This window comes from Gobius niger (assembly GCF_951799975.1).
Source record: "Gobius niger genome assembly, chromosome: 15".
Taxonomy (NCBI): domain Eukaryota; kingdom Metazoa; phylum Chordata; class Actinopteri; order Gobiiformes; family Gobiidae; genus Gobius; species Gobius niger.
In genome coordinates this window covers 28,092,868-28,118,467 of record NC_136866.1, presented here as the reverse complement: position 1 = coordinate 28,118,467, position 25,600 = coordinate 28,092,868, and the positions used below count along the sequence as shown (strand labels likewise).

The 25,600-nt window shown below is 39.8% G+C and overlaps 1 protein-coding gene across 1 annotated transcript in view; it reads right to left on the bottom strand.

Annotated features, from left to right (window-relative positions):
- vash2 (vasohibin 2) overlaps nt 1–25,398 on the bottom strand; it is a 66,772-nt gene extending 41,374 nt beyond the window's left edge. Inside the window, exons 1-6 of the mRNA XM_079572799.1 lie at nt 25,172–25,398; nt 21,268–21,434; nt 20,935–21,196; nt 6,242–6,330; nt 5,111–5,167; nt 4,948–5,022 (exon numbers count right to left, since the gene is read on the bottom strand). Of these exons, the coding sequence (XP_079428925.1) occupies nt 4,948–5,022; nt 5,111–5,167; nt 6,242–6,330; nt 20,935–21,196; nt 21,268–21,332 (548 nt within the window). The 5' untranslated portion in view covers nt 21,333–21,434; nt 25,172–25,398. The remainder of the gene's footprint in view (nt 1–4,947; nt 5,023–5,110; nt 5,168–6,241; nt 6,331–20,934; nt 21,197–21,267; nt 21,435–25,171) is intronic.
- Between the last annotated feature and the right edge of the window lie 202 nt (nt 25,399–25,600).

The window sequence follows — 25,600 nt, the reverse complement described above, 5'->3', positions numbered from 1 at the left end:
TTGATGAAAAAGTGGCAAAAATATCACAAAAATGGCAAAAGAAATTGACAAAAAAATGGACAAAAAAATGACCAAAAAAAATGACAAAAGTTGATTAAAAATTGATGAATAAAATGACAAAAATTTGATAAAAATTTGACAAAAAAATGACAAAAAATGACAAAAAAAATGACAAAAAAGTTACAAAAATGAGTTGAATACCCAACAAAAAAATTATGGGAAAAAAATCTGATGACGTGAGGAAAAAGATCCTCTCGGTTCAGGCGGGAGTTAAGAGGTTAATGTGTGCACTGTCCCCGCTCAATAAACTAATAAATAAAAACTATAGAAGATGAAACAGGTACGTTCTCCTTCGTCCTGCTTTTGAACAGAAACAAAAAGCAGAAGTGGAGCTGGACAGGCCAGTGTTCTGAGTGTCCGCCACTGTGGTCCCTGAAATCAATGACACCTGTTTTATTTCTGGAACAAAAAAGAAAAAGGTCCCCCCTGTCTTCACTGTAGCCCCCCCCCTCCCTCCCTCCCTCCCTCCCTCCTCCCCCCCTCCCCTGCAGAGGCCGATGACATGAGCCGACTCCACGTCCTGTTTCCTGCAGCTCTAACCTCCGGCTCCTCTGACTGAGATTAAAGTAACAACAGCCAGTCATTTGCATGGGTGTGTCCGGTATGAATAAATATCACAGCAGGATCTCACTCTGCAGGTGAGGCCTCATAGCTCAGTGGTTAGAGCACTGGTCTTGTAAACCAGGGGTCGCGAGTTCAATTCTCGCTGGGGCCTGGACACTTTTACTCCCCTGTTGACAGTCTGGGGTCAAAACTAAATCTACGTATAAATCGATACAGGAAGATAAAAGTCCATGTTGATTCATCAATGAAAGGTTTATTTACGCCACAGCACAAATCAGTTAGTGCTAGTGTTTACCACCGAAACTTCAGAGCAAAGTGTGTGAAAAACTAACGGAACAGTAACTGAAAAAAGTCAGTAAAAGCAGCAACTGACCTTTATTTTGTATTTTTAATAAACTTCTGGTGGATAAAGTCGAGGAATGTTACTGTTTTCAAAGGAGTTTAATGCCTGTTGGACTAAAATGTAATTCTTTTTGATTAAATTTGTGGCACAATTATGGGCCAATATATCGGCTGGCTGAAATTATCGGCCGATAATAGGATATTTTCGGCCGATATTAGGATATTTTCAATATCGGCGATTAAAAAGGCCGATATCTCCGGGACCGAAAGTGATAGAGACTTCCGTTTTCAGCACATGAAAGAGCTCAGGCAGAGCTTTAAAACGAGCCCTCCCCCAACCCAATTTTGATGCACTTTTATTAAATACAATAAATATATATATTTAAAACGTAAATTTACAGTTCGCAGTTATTTTGTTGGGGGCGGGGAATCAAACCGAATCGTAAATCGAGTTTTTCATTAAAAAAATCTGAGGAAAAAGATTTTTTGGAGGAAAAAGCCGCCCAGCTGTAGCATACACTATCAGAACCATAAGAGACAGAGACTCACCGTTTTTTGTTTTGGAATCTACTGATTTTTGTCTTTCAAACAAGCTCCATCTGAACTATTCTAAATAGTTCTAAATAGGATATTCTAAATATTCAGCGCCCCCTGCTGTCACAGTTTAACACTGACACGTTTATAAGCTTCATAAACAGGATTATAGATGAGACAAAAATATCAGTAATGCATAACGGCATCGGTCAATCAATATCGTTTAGTTTAGTTTATTGAAAGGGCAGTGTGCATTATGGAAAAACCCACATCGGTCTATTTATTTCTATCATTGAAACCTTTACTATAATAATAAATGGCAAACTTTAGGCAAAGTTTAGGCAAAAAAAAAAAAATCATATTGGTATCGGTACAAAAAGTAATAATTTCTTCTTCAATAATGATCAAAATACCCATAACGGTTTTATCTTGGGCCTCACTGATGCGTTTCTTAATACATTTCACCAAAGTCTGACCTCTGCTTTGCGCATTATCTTGCAAATAACGGCAGCAGCTATGAGCAAAGTATAATCTTTCCCTGTTCCAATATTTCCGTAATACGAGGCAGGTATCCGATTGTCTCCTGCACTTTTATCATCTCTCCCTGTTATGTAACGTCCAGCTTTAATCCAAACGTATTGTTATGAAACCCCTCTCTCCACATTAAGCCCTGATGCTGAAGCCCAGAGGATGAAGAGAGAGAGGGGGGGTGGGAAGAGAAACGAGAGGAAAAGATGGCGACAAAGGGATAAAGTTGAGTTTGCTTCAATGTCGAACAACACACAGAGCAGAAGCAACGGGCTAATGATTCATTGTATGTAATTAACCTCTTAACTCCCGCCTGAACTGAGATGATCTTTTTCCTCACGTCATCAGATTTTTTTTCCATGTTTTTGTTGGGTATTCAACTCATTTTTGTAACTTTCTTGTCATTTTTTTGTCATTTTTTGTCACATTTTTGTCATTTTTTATCACATTTTTGTCACATTTTGTCAATTTTTTGTATTTATTTTTGGCAAATTTTTATCACATTTTTGTCATATTTTTGTCATTTTTTGTCAATTTTATATCAAATCTTTATAATTTTTTTGTCATATTTTTGTCATTTTTTTGTAAAATTTTTATCACATTTTTGTCATTTTTTTTTTGGTCACATTTAGTTACATTTTGTCATTTTTTGTCACATTTTTGTCATTTTTTGACAATTTTTAATCAATTTCTAATCTTTTTTTGTCATATTTTTGTCTTTTTTTTGGTCACATTTTGGTCATTTTTTTTGGCAATTTCTTGTGACATTATTCCCACTTTTTCATCAATATCAATCACTGTTTTGTCAATGTTTTCTCACTTTTTTGTCACATTTCCATCATTGTTTTCGTCTCAGTTTTGTTGCTATTTTCACAGCTTTTTTCCAGAAGCTTTTGGATTGGGGTAAAGCCAAACTGGAGAAAATGTGCTCGGTTCAGGTGGGAGTTAAGGGGTTAACAGAGAACTGATTAGATTTATGAGAGAGTCGTTTATTTAACTAAAGTCCCACTAACATTCAGAATCTCTTTTTCAGGCGAGTCCTAGACCCAGAAATGACCCTGTTATACGGCTGCGTTAACCATATATAAAAATGAGACATGTACTGACTAAGGAGTATTGTTTGGCTTTATTGTTAATGGGGTACCCCATTGGTTCTCAAATTGGGCGTCGGGACCCTCCATAGAGTCACGAGGCGCTGAATGGGAGTCCCAAGATGATACCAACACTCAAAAATAACTAAATCAACACTATATTTATTAAAATTCTTAATTGAAAACAGCATATGTTTGTAAATTAAGGAAAAATCGCAAAGAAACTGTGTGAATCCATATAATAGAAATAGATTTTTTAAAGTTTTTCTATTCAATTTTATTATGAGCACCTGTAACTTTGTATTGAGGGGCCCTGAATTAGCAAGAATGGTCATGAAGAGGAAATACTTTTACACACTCCAAAAAATTAACATTTAGATTACTTTAAATGTCTCAAATTGAGAATAATAATTTTAATTTGAGGCAAGGCATGTTTTATTTATACCACACAGTTCGTACGCAAGAAAACTCAAATTAATTGAGTTGTTTTGACTAGTTCAGATTTTGTTGGACATTTGACCTAATTTATTTCACGTGTTTCTGACTTGTTTCAAAACATCTTATCTTTATTCCATGTTAATTTGTTTTCCTTTTTATATTTCAAGCAAAATGACTAGGGAGGCACCGATACCACTTTTTCCAAAACCGATACTTTGATTTAAGTACCCTTGTACTCGTACCGATACGAGTGCAAGGCATTTTTTTCAACATTCTTACTTATTTCACAGCAGATTGGTTTGTAATTAGTAAATTTACTCATGTACATTTCCTTCAGTAAATTAGGCGACACATTTAAGAGCAGTTATATTAGAATTGTGCTGATGACATTTATTTTATTTTCATTCAATATAATTTATTTTTATTGCTCTGTCCATCATAGACAGAAAAGCCCATGTCCAAAAGCTCCTAATGCCTGAGCTTTATTCATTTATGTGTTTTTATTTAACAATAGTATTGAGATGTTATTAAATGGTCTCTTTTCGTCTTTACTTCAGCTCTTGTAGATTTTCTCGTGTGTTTGTAGTAACTTAGCGAGTAGCTACAGCGTTTTCATTGTTCTGCTGCAGCTCATTTTCGCTCAATATAAACATGCTGTATGTCTTTAAGTTGGATTTTCTGAGGACTTTTCAGTCGCTGGGTTAGTTTTTCAGATGAATAAACTCCTGGGCATAAAACGGCGTCAGAATGGCCCAAACTTCTAGCCGCGAGTTAGCAACGTTAGCCTGTATGTTGTAAACACTGCAGACGCTGCAGCACTAACAACATTTAGCTCTGGTTAAATCCAGCTCAGACTCTGGTTTAGAGAGCGCAGTCTGTAATAAAGTCAGCTCTATGTGGATTATTGTATTTACACTAAACAATTCTCCAGTTTGTTGCTTCTTCTCTCCTCAGCTGAGAGCTGCGCCTCGTAGGTGCGCTGGCCGCACGTCAAATGGTCTCGATTTCTGGTATCGGGACCTCATGAATGAGTACGAGAATGAGTACAAGCATGTGGTATCGGCCCGATACCCGATACTGGTATCGGTATCGGTGCATCCCTAAAAATTACCACAGAACCAGTGAGAAATGTCCTATAACTATAGCAAAGTAAACTTGGTCCGATCAGGAAAAAAGTCTAAGTGAGTGAAAGTGAGTGACAAGATAAATATTTTCAATTCAAGTAATTTAAACCCATGTTTGATTTTTAGTTTTTGAAGTGCACAAATGTGAAAACTACAATTACTGATGCATCAGCCATAAAAGCCACAAAATGATGAGTTTTTAGGTCTTCTCACAGATCTACAGTGATTACCTGCCTCCACAGGAAGATCGTTAATATAAAGGATACACTCCCAGGATGACCGCCTCCAGACACTTGATGGGCAACGACTCTCGGATCATCTCCCGCGCCGTCTCCATCAAACTGAGGAGAAACGAGGCGGCGTTTAGGGGAAGTAACAGTGACGGCGACGTGAGACGTTTAAGAGAAAAGTGAGATTAAACAAACTGACCCGCACAGAGGCCGGCTCTTCTTGATCTCGAAGAACTGTGTCCCTGTGTGATTGTATCTGCGACGCAGGTTAAGGATCATTTAACAAACTTTAAAGAGGCTGCGATCCAACAATGGCTCCACTGGCTCCTCCTAAGAGACACATTCACTTCAAGGATGTTCTTATCACTTACAGAGGCCTCCAGGACCAGACCCTTCATACTTCACTCACAGCACACGCTCAAACATGCCAAAAACATGCCAAAAACACGCTCAAAACAGGCTCAAAACAGGCTCAAAACAGGCTCATTTAACCTCTTAGCCCCCACCGGAACCAAGCACATTTTCTCCAGTTTGACTTTACCCGAATCTAAAAGCTTCTTGAAAAAAGCCTCGAAATACGGACAAAAAACAGAAGAATCCAAGGATGAAAATGCAATGAAAGAAAGACAAAAATGAAGCAAAAAAGTGACAAAAAAGTGAAAAAAAGAGCTACAAAAACACAAAAAAAATGACAAAAATGCAGCAAAAATTGGACAAAAAAAGCCACAAAAGAGCAACAAAAAAATACAAAAAAAGCCCCCAAAAAATACTAAAATGCAGACGACGATGACAATGTGAGGAAACAAAAAAAATACAAAAATTTGATCAAAAAAAATCGATGAAAGTGCAACAGAAAAGTGACCAAAATTCTGCCAAAAAGTAGCACCAAATTGACAAAAAAAAACCATAAAAAATGCCAAAAATGCAGCAAAAATGTGACAAAAAAGCGATAAAAGAAACAAAAAAACGCAGCAAAAAATGACAAAAGTGCAGCAAAAATTTGACAAAAAAAGCAATAAAAGTACAACAAAAAAGTGACAAAAAAATAGCAAAAATTTGACAAAAAAGCCACAAAAGAGCAACAAAAAAATACAAAAAAAAGCCCCAAAAAAATACAAAAATGCAGACGACGATGACAATGTGAGGAAAAAGATCAGTTTCGATCAGTTTTTCTACGTCTAAACTTTCAAATGAGGCGTTACACTGACCTATAGTCTGTAGTCAAGACGCTGTTAGATTTGGCTAAAGTCGAAATGGAGATAGTGCCCTCGGTTAAAGGTCAGAGGTCAAAAGCGCTGTGTACATTATGAACTCATTAGCTGGAGGATACTGCAGCGCCTTCATGTAGTTCTGCACGGCCACGAGCCAGTCTGCGATGGACATGGAGGGTTTGAAGTTTGGCACCGACGGAACCGGCGGCTGAAAGAAACACAAAGAAAACACATTTAGACGAGAGGGAAAAGTCTATTTGCTTAATGTTCCAGGAACCAGCGCTGGAGTTTACGGCTTTATTTGCTTTAAAGATAATTAAGTCCCATGAAGTGCTTTTGTTTGAGACTGAAAACACAAGGAGACCGACCGAGCGGAGAGTTCATTTGTTTCAGTTGTTTATGGAATACATTGCGATTAACGTTATGGGAGTTTCTAGTGGAGCTGATTAAGCACCTTTTAAATTGTTCACTGTGTGTAACAAGCACAAAAGGTTTAAGGCATAAATGCTGCCTGGGACATTGTGTTCCAGAAAAGTCCGACATCTTCCCAGAAAATTAAATATGAGCGACATGAACAGAACATGATGTGGACATTTCGGTTTCCCTAATTAACTATTCATTTATTGACCTCAGCCCATTACCAGAATGTTGTTTTTGTTTGGTCTCACTCTGCTTCATTCGAAACAATGAAACGCTAATACTTTTATATAGGGATGTACCAACACCCGATACTGGTATCGGTATCCACACGCTTGTACTCATACTCGTACTCATTAACGAGGTCCCGATACCAGAAACCGATACCACTTGACGTGTGTCCGGCGCTCCTACAGGAGCAGCTCCACTGAGCAGAGAAGATAACAACAAACTGGAGAATTGTTTAGTGTAAATCCAATAATCCACATAGAGCTGACTTTATTACAGACGACACTCCCTAAACCAGAGTCTGAGCTGGATTTAACCAGAGCTAAATGTTGTTAGAGCTGCAGCGTCTGCAGTGTTTACAACATACAGACTAATGATGCTAATGTTGCTAATGTGGCTAATGTTGCTAACTCGCGGCTAACACATCTGGTGATTGTTACTCCGTTTTATGCTCAGGGGTTTATTCATCTGAAAAACTAACCCAGCGACTAAAAAGTCCTCAGAAAATCCAGAATGAAGACATACAGCATGTTTATATTGAGCCAAAATGAGCTGCAGCAAAACAATCAAAATGCTGAAGCTACTGGATAAGTTACTATAAACACACGAGAAAATTCACACGGAGCTGAAGTAAAGGAGAAAAGAGACCATTTATCTGCAGTAATAAGCAGCCTGTACTACTGGCTACTATGGCTAGCAAAGTAACAAGGTGTTTAGCACGTGCGGAAAAGAGCCCAATACTCTTGAGTTAAGTGAAGAATCCTTTTATTTTTATAAGCCTTCACTCCCTTCAGCCATAGGCTCACCTGGTCACACAAACAGGAAGTGTAAGGCCACCTAGTGGCTGGTGGTACACAGACATAAAAGGCCTCTAAAATGGCTCGTACGAGTAACATCTCAATACTATTGTTAAATAAAAAATACATAAATGAATAAAGCACAAGCATTGAGGAGCTTTAAGACATGAGCCGTTCTGTCTCTGATGGACAGAGCAATAAAAAGAATAAATAATATTGAATGAAATTAAAAATAAAATAAAATGGCATCTGTTCAATTCTGAAAAGCGTGGTATCAGTGCATCACTAATCATAAAAATAATATTTCCTGGACACATTGATCCTCAGGACCGCGGGACTTGTCACCACTGGGGAACATTCAAAGATCACTCAAAGATGAGCGAGCGGCTCCAAACGCAGCTCCAGGTCTGTTTTTGACTTTTCAAAGCACTTTTTAAAGTTTGATTTCAACATTTTATAGACAAAGAGAGCAAAATCCGTTACTGAAAATTCAGGTTTTGCCACTTTGGAGTATGAATGTATTTCTATCACTTCACGAAGGCACTGATGTTTTCACACTTTCCAGCTTTAACAAACCGGGCACAGTAAACATGTAAAACAACCCTGGCCATACACAACAAGAATGCAGCGCGGAGAGGTGGTTTTTGGGGGTTGGGGCGCGAGGCCAAACGGAAGGGAGAGTCATCGCCAGCAGCAGAGTCACTTCCTGAGACTCCGAGGCGCAGTTATTTACAACAACAGCAGCTGCAGAGGAAGAGGACGAGGACGAGCGCCGGGAGGAGGAAACGCTCTGGAAACGTGTTACTACAGTCAGTCAAAGAGCCGCTCGCACACAGAGAGGAAACACGAGCCCCAAAGAAACTGACGAAAACACACAGGAGATTCTAGTCTGCAAGAGAAGGACGGTTTCATGTCCGGAAAGTAGCTGCTAGGGCTGATAATGTATAATGATAATAATCTCAATATTTTTGGGGACTTTCTCGATTATAAGGGGAGCATTAACCCCTTTAACCCCTTAACTCCCACCTGAACCGAGCACATTTCTCCAGTTTGGCTTTACCCCAGTCCAAAAGCTTCTGGAAAAAAGCTGCGAAAATAACAACAAAACTGACACGAAAACAATGATGTAAATGTGATGAGAAAACATAGACAAAAAAGTGACGGAAAATTTATGAAAAAGTGGCAAAAATGTCACAAGAAATTGACCAAAAATGGACAAAAAAATACAAAAATGTGATAAAAATTTGACAAAAAAAATAACCAAAATGTGACAAAAATGCGACAAAAAATGACGAAAAAATGTGACAAAAAACGACAAAAATGTGATAAAAATTTGACTAAAAAATGACCAAAAAATGATAAAAAATTGACCAAAAAATGTGACAAAAATGTGACAAAAAATGACAAAAATGTGACAAAAATTGACGAAAAAATGACAAAAAATTGACCAAAAAATGTGACAAAAATGTGACAAAAAAATGACAAAAATGTGACAAAAATTGACGAAAAAATGACAAAAATGCGACAACAAATGTGACAAAAAATGACAAAAATTTGCTAAAAAAATTGACAAAAAATGACAAAAATGTGACCAAAAATATGACAAAAAATGACAAAAAATTGATAAAAAATGGACAAACATTTGATAAAAAATTGACAAAAAAATGAAAAAATAAATGATGAAAAAATGACAAAAATGTGACAAAAAATGACAAAAAAGTTACAAAAATGAGTTGAATACCCAACAAAAAAATGATGGGAAAAAAATCTGATGACGTGAGGAAAAAGATCCTCTCGGTTCAGGCGGGAGTTTAGAGGTTAATGCAGGCTACTAGTTACCATAGACATGCACTAGCCTAGCACCACTAAACTCTTCAAATATAAGAACTGCATGAATTAAAATAAAAAAAAATCCCTTTATGAGCCACTGTATCTTAGTAGAGAGGAGTAATTACTTCTTGCTTAGAGGGAGGCATTGCAGGGTGGCATATTTCTCGTAACGCGCAGGTAGAATCTCTGACTTTGTTCGGGCTCCTTTGTCCGCACGCTCCTGGGATAAGGTCAGCGTTTTCGTCAGAGGGAAAGTGATCGGGGCGAGCGGTGTTATTTACACTCCAAACAGAGGCGCCGCTCTGATGTTGAACCTCTGTCCTGTGACTTCATTCATTGGGCTGAGAGAGAGGGAGAGGATTTACTGCGAGGGCTTGAGATGAGGAGATTAGGAGCTGCTAAAGCGCGAAATCAACCCGGAGCTGGCTGCAGACGGAGAGGCTCGATGCCAGCGCGAGGACTGGCACCGCTGAGGATTTACCGCAGTCAATCCTCAGCGGTGAAACGTCCATTATTAAAGCCTGGTGCCTGATTATTCCCGTTTCAAACAGATTTATCACATTTGTACTGTCTTTCCCCACGCTTATTCACTCTCAATTACTGACTTGTTTGGTATCCACGTGTAGCAGGAAAGGCTGTGACCGAGATGATGCTGTAATCCAAATATGGTCATTTCCTTTTTTGGGAGACAGCAGCGGCTAAAGACGGGAGGAACATACACAGGGCGCATGTGCAGGGACTAAACTTTAGGGCTGTTTTTCTTTACACTCTTTAAAAACATCTCCAACTCTCCAAAAGACGCTTTATTGCTTCCGATACTGGGAGTTTGAGTATCTGCCGATATTTGATATTAACACATTGAGTGCCAAAAACGGAAAATAAGTCTTCTTCTTTTTTGAATTACAAAACTCAACTCTCTAATACACCACATGTGATTGTTGTAGCTCTGTGATGAACAGAAGTGAAATAAATGACCATCAAAAACTTGTAAAAAGTCACATCTGGAAATTTAACATATTATTGCATTTCTTTTCTTTCTTTTTTTAGTCTGAGGGGGCGTGGTGTTAGTCTGAGGGGCGTGGTGTTAGTCTGAGGGGGCGTGGTGTTAGTCTGAGGGGGCGTGGTGTTAGTCTGAGAGGCGTGGTGTTAGTCTGAGGGGGCGTGGTGTTAGTCTGAGGGGGCGTGGTGTTAGTCTGAGGGGGCGTGGTGTTAGTCTGAGGGGCGTGGTGTTAGTCTGAGGAGGCGTGGTCTTAGTCTGAGGGGGCGTGGTGTTAGTCTGAGGGGCGTGGTGTTAGTCAGAGGGGGCGTGGTGTTAGTCAGAGGGGGCGTGGTGTTAGTCAGAGGGGGCGTGGTGTTAGTCAGAGGGGGCGTGGTGTTAGTCTGAGGGGCGTGGTGTTAGTCTGAGGGAGCGTGGTGTTAGTCTGAGGGGGCGTGGTGTTAGTCTGAGGGGCGTGGTGTTAGTCTGAGGGGGCGTGGTGTTAGTCTGAGGGGGCGTGGTGTTAGTCTGAGGGGGCGTGGTGTTAGTCTGAGGGGGCGTGGTGTTAGTCTGAGGGGCGTGTGTTAGTCTGAGGGGGCGTGGTGTTAGTCTGAGGGGGCGCGGTGTTAGTCTGAGGGGGCGTGGTGTTAGTCTGAGGGGCGTGTGTTAGTCTGAGGGCGTGGTGTTAGTCTGAGGGGGCGTGGTGTTAGTCTGAGGGGGCGTGGTGTTAGTCTGAGGGGGCGTGGTGTTAGTCTGAGGGGGCGTGGTGTTTGTCTGAGGGGCGTGGTGTTTGTCTGAGGGGGCGTGGTGTTAGTCTGAGGGGGCGTGTGTTAGTCTGAGGGGGCGTGGTGTTAGTCTGAGGAGGCGTGGTGTTAGTCTGAGGGGGCGTGGTGTGAGTTTTTAAATGGTTAAAATAGGTCCAAGGACGACTGAGAAACATCCTGTTAAAGTCTTCAATCCAGAACCAGGCTATTTAAACGCACACGCCATACAAAGAGATCGAGAACACGCGTGTTTCAAAACATGTCAACAATGATGTCGTTGAAAACTGACTTGAAATGGAAAAAATTAGGCATTTCCCTCTTCACACAACGATAGTGTCTGTCCAGCGAGGTGAGAGAGGAGTTAATCAGAAAGGAGAGTGTTTCATAAAACCCCCGTTATCTTCGAATCCAGAAAAAAAATCGGTGTTTTTGATCAAAATTAGCCTCTGTTTAGCTTAGGAGGCACGTAGAATTCAACTGTTTTCGCCTACGTAGAGTTTAGAGTCTCCCCTTTCAAACGAGCCACATCATGAGTCCATAGCTATAACATAGAATATACTGTGGTGCTACAAATATCATGAAAAATAGTCTGGATTGTTGGCTCTACAGCTAAATCCCCAAAACAGCACAGCCTCAATGTGTTAACAAATACCAAGACTTTCTTTAAAGTGAAAAAGTGAATGTTCCTTTTTTTCTCCATTTTGAGATAAAAAAAAGTCTTATGTCATGGTGTCACAGATCAATTATCAGTTTTTTTTTTAACGAGCATTAGCATGCTGTAGCTAGCCGTGGCACTTTAGTTTAAAACTAACTCAGCGACTGAATTCTCCTGGTTCTGAGATCTAGATGGTGAAAGTTGTGTTTTCAAAGTGGAGAAAGTAAGACAGGAATCTGTTCAGTATCGAACACTTGTAGCCGATACCGTTATCTATTTTTTTTACAATATCGGCTCGAAATCCTGCCTGATTTATTGAGCTTTGAACCACAAAAAACAAAGTTACTTTTGAATTGACTTACAAATATCTTATTCAAAAAACAAACAAGCTCTATAATCCCCTTTGAAACATATTAACAAAATAAAGAGAAATGTAAACCTGGCTCTACCACTTTTTAGATTTAATTGTACAAAACGCCTTGTTTAAATATGAAAACATAAAATATGCAGTACATTTATTCAGTCAGTGATCTGCAGTAACAGTTTCATATTCATATCTCCACATGTATGTCTTTGTCCCTGCTCTTTTCCCTGAGCTCGCCCCCACAGTGAGTGTTCTCTGCTCTAAATCCTATTGGTTTTTTTGGCTCGTCTCGTTCCAAACCAGGGCCAGGGGTCACGGCGTCCGCAGCGGCCCAATTTCAGAGCCCGCTTCTGGGGCGAGAGGCGACGGAATGAGCCGGGGATTCAGACCTGACCTCCATCGAACACAGCCGAGGACTTTACGTTCAGAAGCGGCCGGGCGTGAGGATAACTGCTGCAGGATGACTTCACAAACATATGGAGAGGGTGAAGCGGGTCTGATGCCGGTGTTTTGGTTTTCTGCCACGTTTTGGTCTCGTTGCCGTTGGCGTCCCAGTAACGGCTCCATACATTCCTCATTGTTCCTTTGTTTGGACAGAAACCTGACCCTGTTTAAAGTCTCCACGGACACGACGCTCACAACAATAACACTACGAGCTCATGAGGATATTTCAAACAATCCTGGTTTAGTTCACAGGTCCAGCCTTAGGTATTTGTATTCCAGGGTTATTCCAGGGCATTAAACAAACTGTACCAAAATAAAGTCATTATAAAGCATTAACGTCTTAACTCCCACCTGAACCGAGCACATTTTCCCCAGTTTGGCTTTACCCCAGTCCAAAAGCTTCTGGAAAAAAGCTGGGAGAATAGCAAAAAAACTGAGACGAAAACAATGATGAGAAAGATGAGAAAACCTTGACAAAAAAAGTGACGAAAAAATGACAAAAAAAGACAAAAAATGACAAAAAATGTGACAAAAAAGGCAAAAAAATTGATTAAAAAAAGACAAAGAAATTACAAAAAATGTGACAAAAAATGACAAAAAAATTATTTTAAAAAAAGACAAAACATTTATTAAAAAAATGACAAAAAACCTAAAAATTAAGTTGAATACCTCCCAAAGCATTAACCTCTTGACTCCCACCTGAACAGATCCCATTTTCTCCAGTTTGGCTTTACCCCATTCCAAAAGCTTCTGGAAAAAAGCTGTGAAAATAGCGACAGAACTGAGATGAAAACAATGATGAAAATGTGACAAAAAAGTGAGAAAACCTTGACAAAAAAAGGGACGAAAAAATGACAAAAAAGACAAAAAAAATGACAAAAAAATGTCAAAAAATGTGACAAAAAAAGACAAAAAAAAAAAAAAAAGACAAAGAAATGACAAAAATGTGACAAAAAATGTATTAAAAAAAAAAAAAAAAATTGACAAAAATGTGACAAAAAATGTTACAAAAAATGACAAAAAATTGATTAAAAAAATGACAAAAAACCTAAAAATTAAGTTGAATACCTCCCAAAGCATTAACCTCTTGACTCCCACCTGAACAGATCCCATTTTCTCCAGTTTGGCTTTACCCCAGTCCAAAAGCTTCTGGAAACTGAGACGAAAACAATGACAAAAATGTGACAAAAAAATGACAAAAATGTGACAAAAAAAGACAAAAAATGTGACAAAAAAAGACAAAAAATGGATTAAAAAAAGACAAAAAATGACAAAAAAGCTACAAAATGAGTTTAATACCCCCCCCAAAAAACATGGAAAAAAATCTGATGATGTAGGAAAATGATCCATTTAGATGAGTTTTGTAGATCTTAGCTTTCAAATGAGGTGTTACACTGGCCTACAGGATTTGGGTAAAGCTATACTGGAGAAAATGCTCTCGAGAACAAATTTCCTTACGTGGATTAAAATTTTAAAGCTGCCTTAAAGAGGGGGTATTATGCTTTTTTCAGTCACATAGCACCAGTCTATATCACACTAAAATGACGAAACCTTCTGTTGGTCTGTAAATGCAGTAAATTAGAATAACTGCCTCGTATAAAATGTCTCTCTCAAAATGGCTGTAGTGAATGTCTTGAAATAGGCCTCTGTCTCTTTAAGAACCTCTGAGCCTTTCCGACACGCCCCCTCCACACGCTGTCTGTGGCATCAGTGGGGAGGGGGTTCTGCTGAGGAGCAGTGGTTGGTTACTCGGCTGGTGACGAAAGCTCGGAGGCGTCTCCAGGAGGTGGGGGCGTTCCTAGGAGGACTCAGGCAAACCTATCCCTAAAATGGCCGCCATCAGAGTTTTACGTGACAGTGCCAAGGCAACACTTCAGGCATGTTTTTAATGAGGGAATGACATAATAACATAAGGTAAAGCCGTGACTTCAATCACCCTCTACATCTCGCTTTAGGTTCGACCTCTTAAAGGCAGTTTGTTTCGGTCTAATATGAAAGTGTGATATTTGTAAACATATTTTGCGCCTTAAGCCTTTTGTCCTGTCTGAAATCCCCAGTCCCTTTTGGCAGGACACTGAAATAATCCCCAAAATACAGCCCGGGTTTAATCTGCGGCGCCGACCGACTTAGATAAAGGACAAAACCTGACCAGAACAACAGCTTTTGTCCAAATTCGGTTTTGGACACTGAAAATCCATCACGACACTGGAAACACCGTATGATTTAAGTCGGGACAAAAGTCTAAATGAGTGAAAACAGGATTATTGGAACCCCTGCCTGATATTCAGTGTTTGTAGTGAGGAGTAAACGGGATTGTGTCGCTGCCAAACGGGTCAGTCACTACTACGGCCGCACGGACAATTACGGACGAACAAGCCCCGCCCATCCTGCTGCTGCCCCCGACTGAACGCTCTGTCGTCCACATCACTGACTCAAAACAAGGGGGAGAGAGAGAGATGAAAACGAGATGTAAATGAGGATAAAACTGCAAGAAACACGTGACAAAAAAAGTGTCAAAAAGGAATTAAAAAAATGTAACAAGAAAGACCATAAAAAAGTGATGAAAAAGCAACAAAAACATGATAAAAAAAAAAGCAAACAGTAAGTCACAAAAATGCAAGAAAAACATGAAAAAAGCGTTCAGAAAATGTGTCAAAAAAAGTTTTTAAAAAGTTTTTAAAGTTTTTAAAAAGTGTCAACAAGCAGCAAAAAAGTTACAAAAATGCAAGAAAAACAAAAAAAGCGTTAAAAAAAATCTAAAATGTGTCAAAAAAAGGGTTAAAAATCTCCCAAAAAAGTGTCAAAAAACAAAATTACAAAAATGCAAGAAAGACATGAAAAAAATCATGGAAAATTTTCCAAAAAAACAACGACAACGCGGCAACAGCACATGGAAACACGAGGGACAATCTTAGATCAGTTTTGTAGGTCTTTCAAATGAAACGTTACCCTGGCCTGTGTGGAAGAGGTTTTTAGATTTGGGTAAAGCTGAATTGGAGGTCATTAAAGCGTTATTGTTATTTCTTTTATATTCCCGGCTCGGCTGAGTTACGGCTACAGCTGCGAGTGTCTCAGATCCTCCGCTCGTTCTCTGAGCTCCATCCATCACACGGACACGGAGGTCGATACCAGAGCGTCCGGGCGCCGTGTCGGGACGTTACTGTCGGCGCTCAGAGTGATGGGCCCACTTACATCTACGACCGCAGACCGCAGGCTCGTGTCCCACTACAGGACCAAAAACCTTAAAGTGATAGTCTGTAAGTTTGGAGTGAGGAGGGATGGGGTGAAATGTGAAAGTAAACCCCTCCCCTCTTGGACCAGAAAGCCCTTCTCAGTTTGCAAAATGAGCAGAGCAGGAACAGAATTTTCAAAAGTAAATGCTCCGCCCCCTCCCTCCTGATTGGACCCGACAGGCTGGTTCACAGGAAAACCTCGTCTCATTGGTCAACGCGGGAGGATACTAGACTCTGATTAGCTGAAGAAATCTGGGAAGGAGGGACTTAACAAAAAACGATTTAGGTATATTTGTACCAGAGAAAAACCAGAGAAGAACCAGAGAAGAGTTTGTAGTGGTGGAATCTTTGTAACAAATATGTGAAAATAAAGCCCTGAGTTTAACCTCTTAACTCCCGCCTGAACCGAGAGGAGCTTTGTCCTCACGTCATCAGATTTTTTTTCCATCATTTTTTTGTTTGGTATTCAACACATTTTTGTAACATTTTCGTCCATTTTTTGTCACATTTTTGTCATTTTTTTGGTCAAATTTGTATCAATTTTTTGTCATTTTTTGGTCAAATTTTTACTTAATTTTTTCCATTTTTTTTGTCAAATTTTATCACATTTTTGTCAATTTTTATCAATTTTTTTTAATTTTTTTGTCACATTTTATCACATTTTTGTCCAATTTTTGTCATTTTTTTGTCACATTTTGTCACATTTTTGTCATTTTTTGGTCAATTTTTTGTCACATTTTTGTCATTTTTTTGTCACATTTTATCACATTTTTGTCCAATTTTTGTCATTTTTTTGTCCAATTTTTTCAAATTTTTGTCATTTAAAAACATTTTTTTATCACATTTTGTCATTTTTTGTCAAATTTTATCAAATTTTTGTCACATTTTTGTCATTTTATTGTCGAATTTTTGTCATTTTTTTGTCAAATTTTTATCACATTTTAGTAATTTTTTTGCCACATTCTTGTCATTTTTTTAGTAATTCTTTTTATTTATTATTGTCAATTTCTAATGACATTTTTGGTCAATTTCTTGTGACATTTTTTGACATTTTTGCCACTTTTTCATAAATTTTTCGTCAATTTTTGGCAATGTTTTCTCACTTTTTTGTCACATTTCCATCATTGTTTTCGTCTCAGTTTTGTTGCTTTTTTCCCACCTTTTTTCCAGAAGCTTTTGGACTGGGGTAAAGCCAAACTGGAGAAAATGTGCTCGGTTCAGGTGGGAGTTAAGGGGTTAAAGCCGGCTCTATCCATTCATAAATATGAAATATGTAATGCACCTTTTGCACTCTTGCAGAACCAGAGTTTAGCCGCGACACCTTCCTCCACCGCTCTTTTCACCAAACCGCATGTGACAGGTCCGGATTTAGCCGCCGTCAGTGTTTGTTTTCACCGGAGAAAGAAACGCGTGGAATCGGCCGCCATTTTCACTTTAGACGTGAAGGCGAAGACGAGCCCGAACGACAGCTGGACTTCACCACATTCTGGAGGTTTTTTCAGAGGGAATTTTTAAATATCTAATTCCTGCCTGATTTATGTAATAAGAAGTAATATATTAAAACAAATATAACAATGGATTTTGATTTTTAGCTGTAGAGCCAACAATCCAATTTATCATTGGATTTATCATTTTCATGATATTTGTAGCACCGCAGCGTATTCTGTGTTATAGTTATGGACACATGATGTTTGAAAGGTCAGACTCTAAACTCTCTGTAGGTGAAAACAGATTAATTCTACGTGTCTCGTTTCCTGAGAAATCTAAGCTAAACAGAGGCTAGTTTTGATTAAAAACATTTTTTTTTTTCTAGATTCGGAGATAATGTGGGTTTTATGAAACCCTCTCCTTTCTGATCAACTCCTCTCTCCTCTCTCCTCATCTCCCTCTCTCCCCTCTCTCCTCTATTTTTTCTCCTCTCTCTTCTCTCTCCTCTCTCCCTCATCTCCCTCTCTCTCCTCTCTCTCCTCTCTCTCCTCCTCTCTCTTCTTCTCTCCTTTCTCTCCTCTCTCCCTCATCTCCCTCATCTCCCCCTCTCTCCTCTTTCTTCTTCTCTCCTTTCTCTCCTCTCTCCCACTTTCCCCCATCTCCTCTCTCCTCTCTCTTCTTCTCTCCTCTCTCTTCTTCTCTCTCTCCTCTTTTTTTTCTCCCCTCTCCCCTCTCTCTTTTCTCCTTTCCCCTCTCTCCCCCTCTCTCCCCTCTCTCCTGTCTCTCCCTCTCTCCCCTCTCTCTCTCCTCTCCTCTCCCCTCTCTCCTGTCTCCCTCTCTCTCCTGTCTCTCCTGTCTCTCCTCTCTCTCCTCTCTCCCTCTCTTCTCTCTCTCCTGTCTCTCCTCTCTCTCCTGTCTCTCCTGTCTCTCCTGTCTCTCCTCTCTCTCCTCTCTCCCTCTCTCCTGTATCTCCTCTCTCTCCTCTCTCTCCTGTCTCTTCTCTCTCTCCTGTCTCTCCTCTCTCTCCTCTCTCCCTCTCTCCTGTCTCTCCTCTCTCTCCTCTCTCCCTCTCTCCTGTCTCTCCTCTCTCTCTCCTCTCTCCCTCATCTCCCCTCTCACCTCTCTTTTCTCATCTCCCTCATCTCTCTCTCCTCCCTCATGCCCCCCTCTCTCCCCTCTCTCCCCTCTTCTCTCTCTCATCTCCTCCCTCATCTCCCCTCTTCTCCCTCTCTCCTCTCTCCTCTCTCTCCTCTCCCTCCTCTCTCTCCTCTCTCTCCTCTCCTCTCCTCTCTCCCCTCTCCTCTCCCCTCTCTCCTCTCATCTCCCCCCTCTCCTCTCTCCTCTCTCCTCATCTCCCCCTCTCCCCTCTCTCCTCTCTCCTCTCCCCTCTCTCCTCTCTCTTCTCTCTCTCTCTCCCTCTCCCCTCTCTCCCCCTCTCCTCTCTCAGCTGTCGGCGGGTCTGGTTTCTGTCAGCCTCTTGTATCTCTAACATAAGCGCCGCTCTCCGTCTGACCCTCGGGCCGCTGTTCATCTGTTCACACTTCACACTCTGCAAACACAGACGCCCACGGCCGCTCTTCTTCTCCCTCGTCCTCACTGCGGCGCCGAGACAATACGACCGTGATCGGGCTGAAGGCGTCAGGTTTACTCCAGTCGCACATCTGTATGTTCTCTGCGTGTCTATGAGGGCCCGATATGCTCAGCCCATTTTTATCCATTCCCTTGAGGAGGAGGAAGTTGTGGGACGCTCACTGTAAAGCTCTTTACGGAGAAATCGGAACTGAATTGCCAGTTAGATCGGATGAGAGCCCATATTGTAAAACACCCAAATATCGGCCTGATATATCGGCCGGCCAAGTATCAAAAGCATGGAACAGAAAAATATATATATCTTTAAAGACCAGGTTTTGAAGCCTGTTAGTCCAGGGAGAAGGATTAACCTCTTACCACCCGCCCCCTAAACCAAATGCATTCTGTCCTCTTTGGCCATTATATAGGCCTGTGTAGCACCTCATTTGAAAGCTAAGACCCATTTCTAAGCTAAGATCATTCCTCGCATTGTTGCTGTGTTGGGTCACCTTTTGTATGTCACATTTTTGTTGAATTTTTGTCACATTTTTGTTGAATTTTTGACACTTTTTTGTAGAATTTTTGTCACATTTTTGTTGAATTTTTGTCACATTTTTGTTGAATTTTTGTCACATTTTTGTTGAATTTTTGTTGAATTTTTGTCACTTTTTTGTTGAATTTTTGTCACTTTTTTGTTTAATTTTTGTCACTTTTTTGTTTAATTTTTGTCACTTTTTTGTTGAATTTTTTGTTGAATTTTTGTCACTTTTTTGTTGAGTTTTTGTCACTTTTTTGTTGAATTTTTTGTTGAATTTTTTGTTGAATTTTTGTCACTTTTTTGTTGAGTTTTTGTCACTTTTTTGTTGAATTTTTGTCACTTTTTTGTTGAATTTTTGTCACTTTTTTGTTGAGTTTTTGTTGAATTTTTGTCACTTTTTTGTTGAATTTTTGTCACTTTTTTGTTGAATTTTTTGTTGAATTTTTGTCACTTTTTTGTTGAGTTTTTGTTGAATTTTTGTCACATTTTTGTTGAATTTTTCACACTTTTTTGTTGAATTTTTGACACTTTTTTTTGAATTTTTGTCACATTTTTGTTGAATTTTTGTCACATTTTTGTTGAATTTTTGTCACATTTTTGTTGAATTTTTGTTGAATTTTTGTCACTTTTTTGTTGAGTTTTTGTCACTTTTTTGTTGAGTTTTTGTTGAATTTTTGTCACATTTTTGTTGAATTTTTGACACTTTTTTGTTGAATTTTTGTCACATTTTTGTTGAATTTTTGTCACATTTTTGTTGAATTTTTGTCACATTTTTGTTGAATTTTTGTCACATTTTTGTCACTTTTTTGTTGAGTTTTTGTCACATTTTTGTTGAATTTTTTGTTGAATTTTTGTCACTTTTTTGTTGAATTTTTTGTTGAATTTTTGTCACTTTTTTGTTGAGTTTTTGTTGAATTTTTGTCACATTTTTGTTGAATTTTTGTTGAATTTTTGTCACATTTTTGTCGCGTTCACATCCTTGTTTTCTTCTCATTTTTGTGGCTATTTTGGTGTTTTTTCCCAAGAAGCTTTTTGATTAGGGTAAAGCCAAACTGGAGAAAACGGGATCCGTTCAGGTGGGAGTTAAGAGGTTAAAGAAAGTTACTTGGTTGTTTCATCTTATATATTTTGAATAGCTTTTATGTAATAAAAAAATCACATATATTTTAGTATGGGAGTAGGAAAAGTATCGGTAAAGTACCAGAATCGAAAATATAACAGTACCCAGCCCTCCTGAGCTCCTGCGTATCCAGAATCTGCTTTTCTCACGTCTCCATCTCTGGCTAATCTTAATCCTTTCATCGCTAAGTGAAAACAATCGTCACAACAGCCACTATTTTCCCTCTTTAATGAAACAGCTGCGCAGCCAAGGGGAGCAAGAGGAGGGGAGGTGGGAGGGGCTTAGGGGAGATCGCTTGAAAACAGGAAATTAAACAACTGTACGAGATGTTTTGCTTAAATATTGCATTTTCCAACCAACAAACAAGAGCTGGCGTTTGAAACCTCCTCTTTAAAGACATTCAAGGCCGTAACTCTTCGAGCCGCCCTCGCCCTCGTCCCCGGTCGTACCTTGGGGATGTAGGTGGCGTTGCGGATCCGCTCCACCATCTCCTGTCCCTCCGGGTGCACGACGCCCACGTGGGCCCACATCCGGTCCCAGGTCTGCGCCTCGATGGGGAATCCTCCGCGGTTCACGAAGAACTGGACCCCGCCCTCCTTCTCCTCGTCCTCGCCGGGGGAGTGCGGGGAGTGGGCGTGGCCCGGGCTGGAGGAGCCCTCGGCGCGGGGGCCGCAGCGGCTCAGCAGGCAGTGGGCGCTGGAGCTTTTAGACCTGACGATGAACCAGATGTTAGGGCATCTCAAACTCCTCACACCAGGCACTAACTAACACTCTGCTCGTACCTGCCGTGCCGGCTGAGTTTGGCCGGGCTGGTGCTGGTGCGGCTGGGGGAGTTGGGGCCCGTCATGGCTCCAGAGAGAGGGGGCAGAGAGAGAGCGGCTCCTCCGATTACGAGAGCTCCTCTGTGGGCAGCGGCGAGGCGCGGGGCATGGCGGGTTCAGACGCAGACCTGGAGGGGAAAGGACAAAGGTTTAGTTTCCATTAGGGATGTCACGGTTACCGGTGTAGCGGTAAACCCCGGTAAAAATGTTGACAATAATAATTACCGTCTTGTTTTTGAAAAAATACATTATCTGGGTGGATTACGGCGCCCGCGGTTTAGGCAAACTGAGCCTTATGAGTCGCCGTCTCATCTGCTGAAGCTCTGGAGCTACAACCAAAACAAAACTTTCTCAAAGCTGGAATCATGTCTGAGACGACAGCGCAGGATCAGCCTCAGACACGAGCCTGAAGTCTGGGCATGTTCTGGGTATTTTAAGAAGCTGAAGGACAGTTGATAGAGACAGTTTTCCTGTTTGTGGAACGTGCAGGAAAAAGTGTCTCTAAACTTCGAACCTGTGACTCTCCTGCGTGACCGTCTCCACAGCTCTATAGCAGTAAGCTAACGTTAACGCTTTAGCTGAAATGCTGATGTGGGACTTTGGGTTGAGGGAGAATGTAACGAGTCGCCCCATAGTGCGGCTGCAGCGCCACCGCCAGCATAAGCCGTGTCCGGATACCTCCGCACGAAGGCACAATGCGTTACGGGGCTCCCAGTGGCAGATTCACTCTCGCCGCAGTTTTATGAATTTAATAATGATCACTGTCTGATGGCATTTTCCCAAATCTGCAAAGCGAAAGCTCACTGGAAGGAAACAAACTGAGAACAATTTTCCTGATGTAGACGGTTTATCTTGTTCAAAAATATTCTTCGTTTCTGGCGCTATAAATAGTTCATGTAACACCCTCGAAACGTTCAACAACACATCGTTATAGTTCCTTTACTTTGATGTGAAAAGGCTTTGTCTGTTTTTTTTTTAATGTAATAAGCGCTGTTAAACTTTTTTGAAATTATTTCAGTTTGTGCAGGACTTTCAGTGCTTTCTGAACATATTGACACACATTAAAAAAAAATACCGCGATAATACCGAAAACCGTGATAATTTTGTTCACAATAACCGTGAGGTAGAATTTTCATACCGTGACAGCCCTAGTTTCCATTGTTAATTGTTTTTGTAAATCCACTGATAATACTGTGCAGGTCTGCCCATTGTTATGTCAGTATTTAGACCCCACAGAGACAGGGATATTCTATTGTTAACAGATGACATTACGTTTCCAACTCAACAGTGACTCATCTTGAAGCCCCTGTTGCTCGAGCCCTAATGAATGATGACAAAAAGTGGAAAACATTTGAGACGCTTCTCAGAGACACTCCTGACCCTCTGACTGTCTTCTCTTCTTCAGATGATATCCATGTGTCGTGTTTAAGTCCATTCTCAAAAGTAAAAGAAGCAGCAGCAGCAGATGAGTGTGAAGCCTTTAAACATCACTGTGTTAAAATCCTCCACTAAACACAACATGAGGGACAAGTTTTTCCTCTTTGACTGTGAACAAGAGCACAGAGAGAAGAGCGGAGTGTGAGCTACAGCAGTTTGTAAAGTGTTTGTAAAGGTTGGAAGGTTTGAATCTCAAAATAGACCAAGATGAAAAGAAATAAAAAAGTGATGAAAAAGTGACAAAAAATATGATGAAAAAGAACGTCTAATAAGTGACAACAACACGGCAACAACAAAAGGAAATTTACATCAGTTTTGTAGGTCTTAGCTTTACAATGAGGCGTTACACTGGCCTCCAGGCTGTGAGCTCCAGCCAAAGAGTTTTTAAAAATGGGTTAAAAAATACGACAAAAAATCACAAAAATGTGACAAAAATGTGGCAAAAATGTGGCAAAAATGTGAAGAAATTCAACAAAAAATCTACAAAAATATGACAAAAAAATCACAAAAAATGTGGCAAAAATGTGACAAAAAATTGGCAAAAATTTGACAAAAGTGAGACAAAAAATGTGTTAAAAAATTGAACAAAATATGGAAAAAATTCAGCAAAAATTTGTCAAAAATATGACAAAAAATCACAAAAATGCGACAAAAATGTGAAGAAATTCAACAAAAAATCTACAAAAATATGACAAAAAAATCTCAAAAAATGTGGCAAAAATGTGACAAAAAATTGGCAAAAATTAGACAAAAAATGTGGTAAAAAATTGACAAAAATGTGATAAAATTAAACAAAAATATGTCAAAAATGCGACAAAAAATTCACAAAAATGTGACAAAAATGTGGCAAAAATGAGACAAAAAATGTGTTAAAAAATTGAAAAAAATATGGAAAAAATTCAGCAAAAATTTGTCAAAAATATGACAAAAAATCACAAAAATGCGACAAAAATGTGAAGAATTCAACAAAAAATCTACTAAAATATGACCAAAAAATCACAAAAATGTGTCAAAATGTGACAAAAATGTGGCAAAAATTAGACAAACAATTTGACAAAAATGTGAAAAAATTCACAAAAATGTGACGAGACGCAACAAAAATGACTACAACGTGACAACAAACCTTCCTTGTGTTTGTTGTCACGTTGTAGTCATTTTTTTAAGCTTAGATTAGTTTTGTAGGTCTTATCTTGCAAACGGGTCGTTACACTGGCCCAGGCTATGAGCTCACGAGTCAAGAAGCTTTTAGATTTGGGTAAAGCCAAAGTGGAGTAAATGTGCTTGGTTAATGTGGGGTTACGAGGTTATTAAACATGTCCTCACGGACCCCATGTAAAAGACACAGCTCTGCTAAATCCTCCCGTCTCTGAGATTTACAAAGTGCACGTTTGATTGTATTTGCAGAACCGACTTTGAACTACTCCATAACATCGTGGTCTCTAAAAAATACTCACAGCCTGTTCGCAAATCATAATCTAGTACTAACAGAAGTGAACTCTAAAGATGCATTAACCTCTTAACTCCCGCCTGAACCGAGAGCATTTTCTCCAGTTCAGCTATACCCAAATCCTGTGTAACACCTCATTTGAAAGCTAAGACCTACAAAACTAAATGGATCTTTTTCCTCACATCATCAGATTTTGTTTCATCACTTTTTCGATTTTTTATTGTCAATCGTCCATTTTTTCTCAATTTTTGGTCAATTTTTTTCTCACTTTTTTGTCAAATTTTTGTCCATTTTTTCTCAATTTTTGGTCAAATTTTTCTCACTTTTTTGTCCATTTTTTGTCACATTTTTGGCATTTTTTTGTCAATTTTTTGTCAATTTTTTGTCACTTTTTCGTCAATTTTTTCTCATTTTTTGGTCAAATTTTTCTCACTTTTTCGTCCATTTTTTCTCACTTTCTTCACATTTTCATCCTTGTTTTCGTCTCAGTTTTGTTGCTATTTTCACACCTTTTTTCCAGAGGCTTTTGGATTGGGGTAAAGCTGGAGGAAATGTGCTCGGTTCAGGTGGGAGTTAAGGGGTTAATCACAGCATTTTTACTGCTTCTTATTAGAAACATTTTAACATTCTCCAACATTCTCCCCATAAAAGTCCTTCAGGCAAAGACGAATCTGAGCCAACAACAACACTTTCATTTCCAATCATGCAAACGCAGACACAAGCGTTACTACAGGTGACAGAGAAGTTATTAATATTAAAAGACATTAATGTGCAGATAGTAAATGTGCAGCCTGGTAGTAAGAAGTCAGTCTGTGTGTGACTTGCAGCACAATAAATGAATAGTATCTCCTCATAAATGCCCAGGCTCTGAGTGTGTGTCGTGCATTGTGTGTCAGATATAGATATTTTCGAGCTGTTTTAATCTCCTTTCGCTGAACGCATGAGAAACACGATACCCATCCTTTATGACTGCATCCTTACCGTGATCTCCATGCGGCAGCGGCGAAAGGGGGCTGTGGGACTCTCAGTACCCGGGGATCGTTCGCCTTCCTGGGGGGTTTGGGGGGGGCACTAGAGCCGCAAACCCCGCACCGATTCGAGGCCGGTCCCGTTCATGGTCGCCGCTCCGGGTTCCGAGGTCCACGGCGGGCAGAGGAGTCTTGTTTTGGTCCCTGCGCTCCCGTAACTTCAGCCCCTTTTTTGGTACGTGTCAAGCTGAAAGGCGCTAACCGGAAGTCGGCTCGGTCCGCCTTCAAAGTAAAATCTAGCGCTTAATTTATTGATAAAATGATGTTCGTTATCGGAAGAAGCGAAAATCATTCAGATTCGCCAACGTTTCCATAGCAACCACCTTGCTAAACTATTATTTATTTCTTTATTTGACCAAATTGTTATTTTTAGTCAAGATTT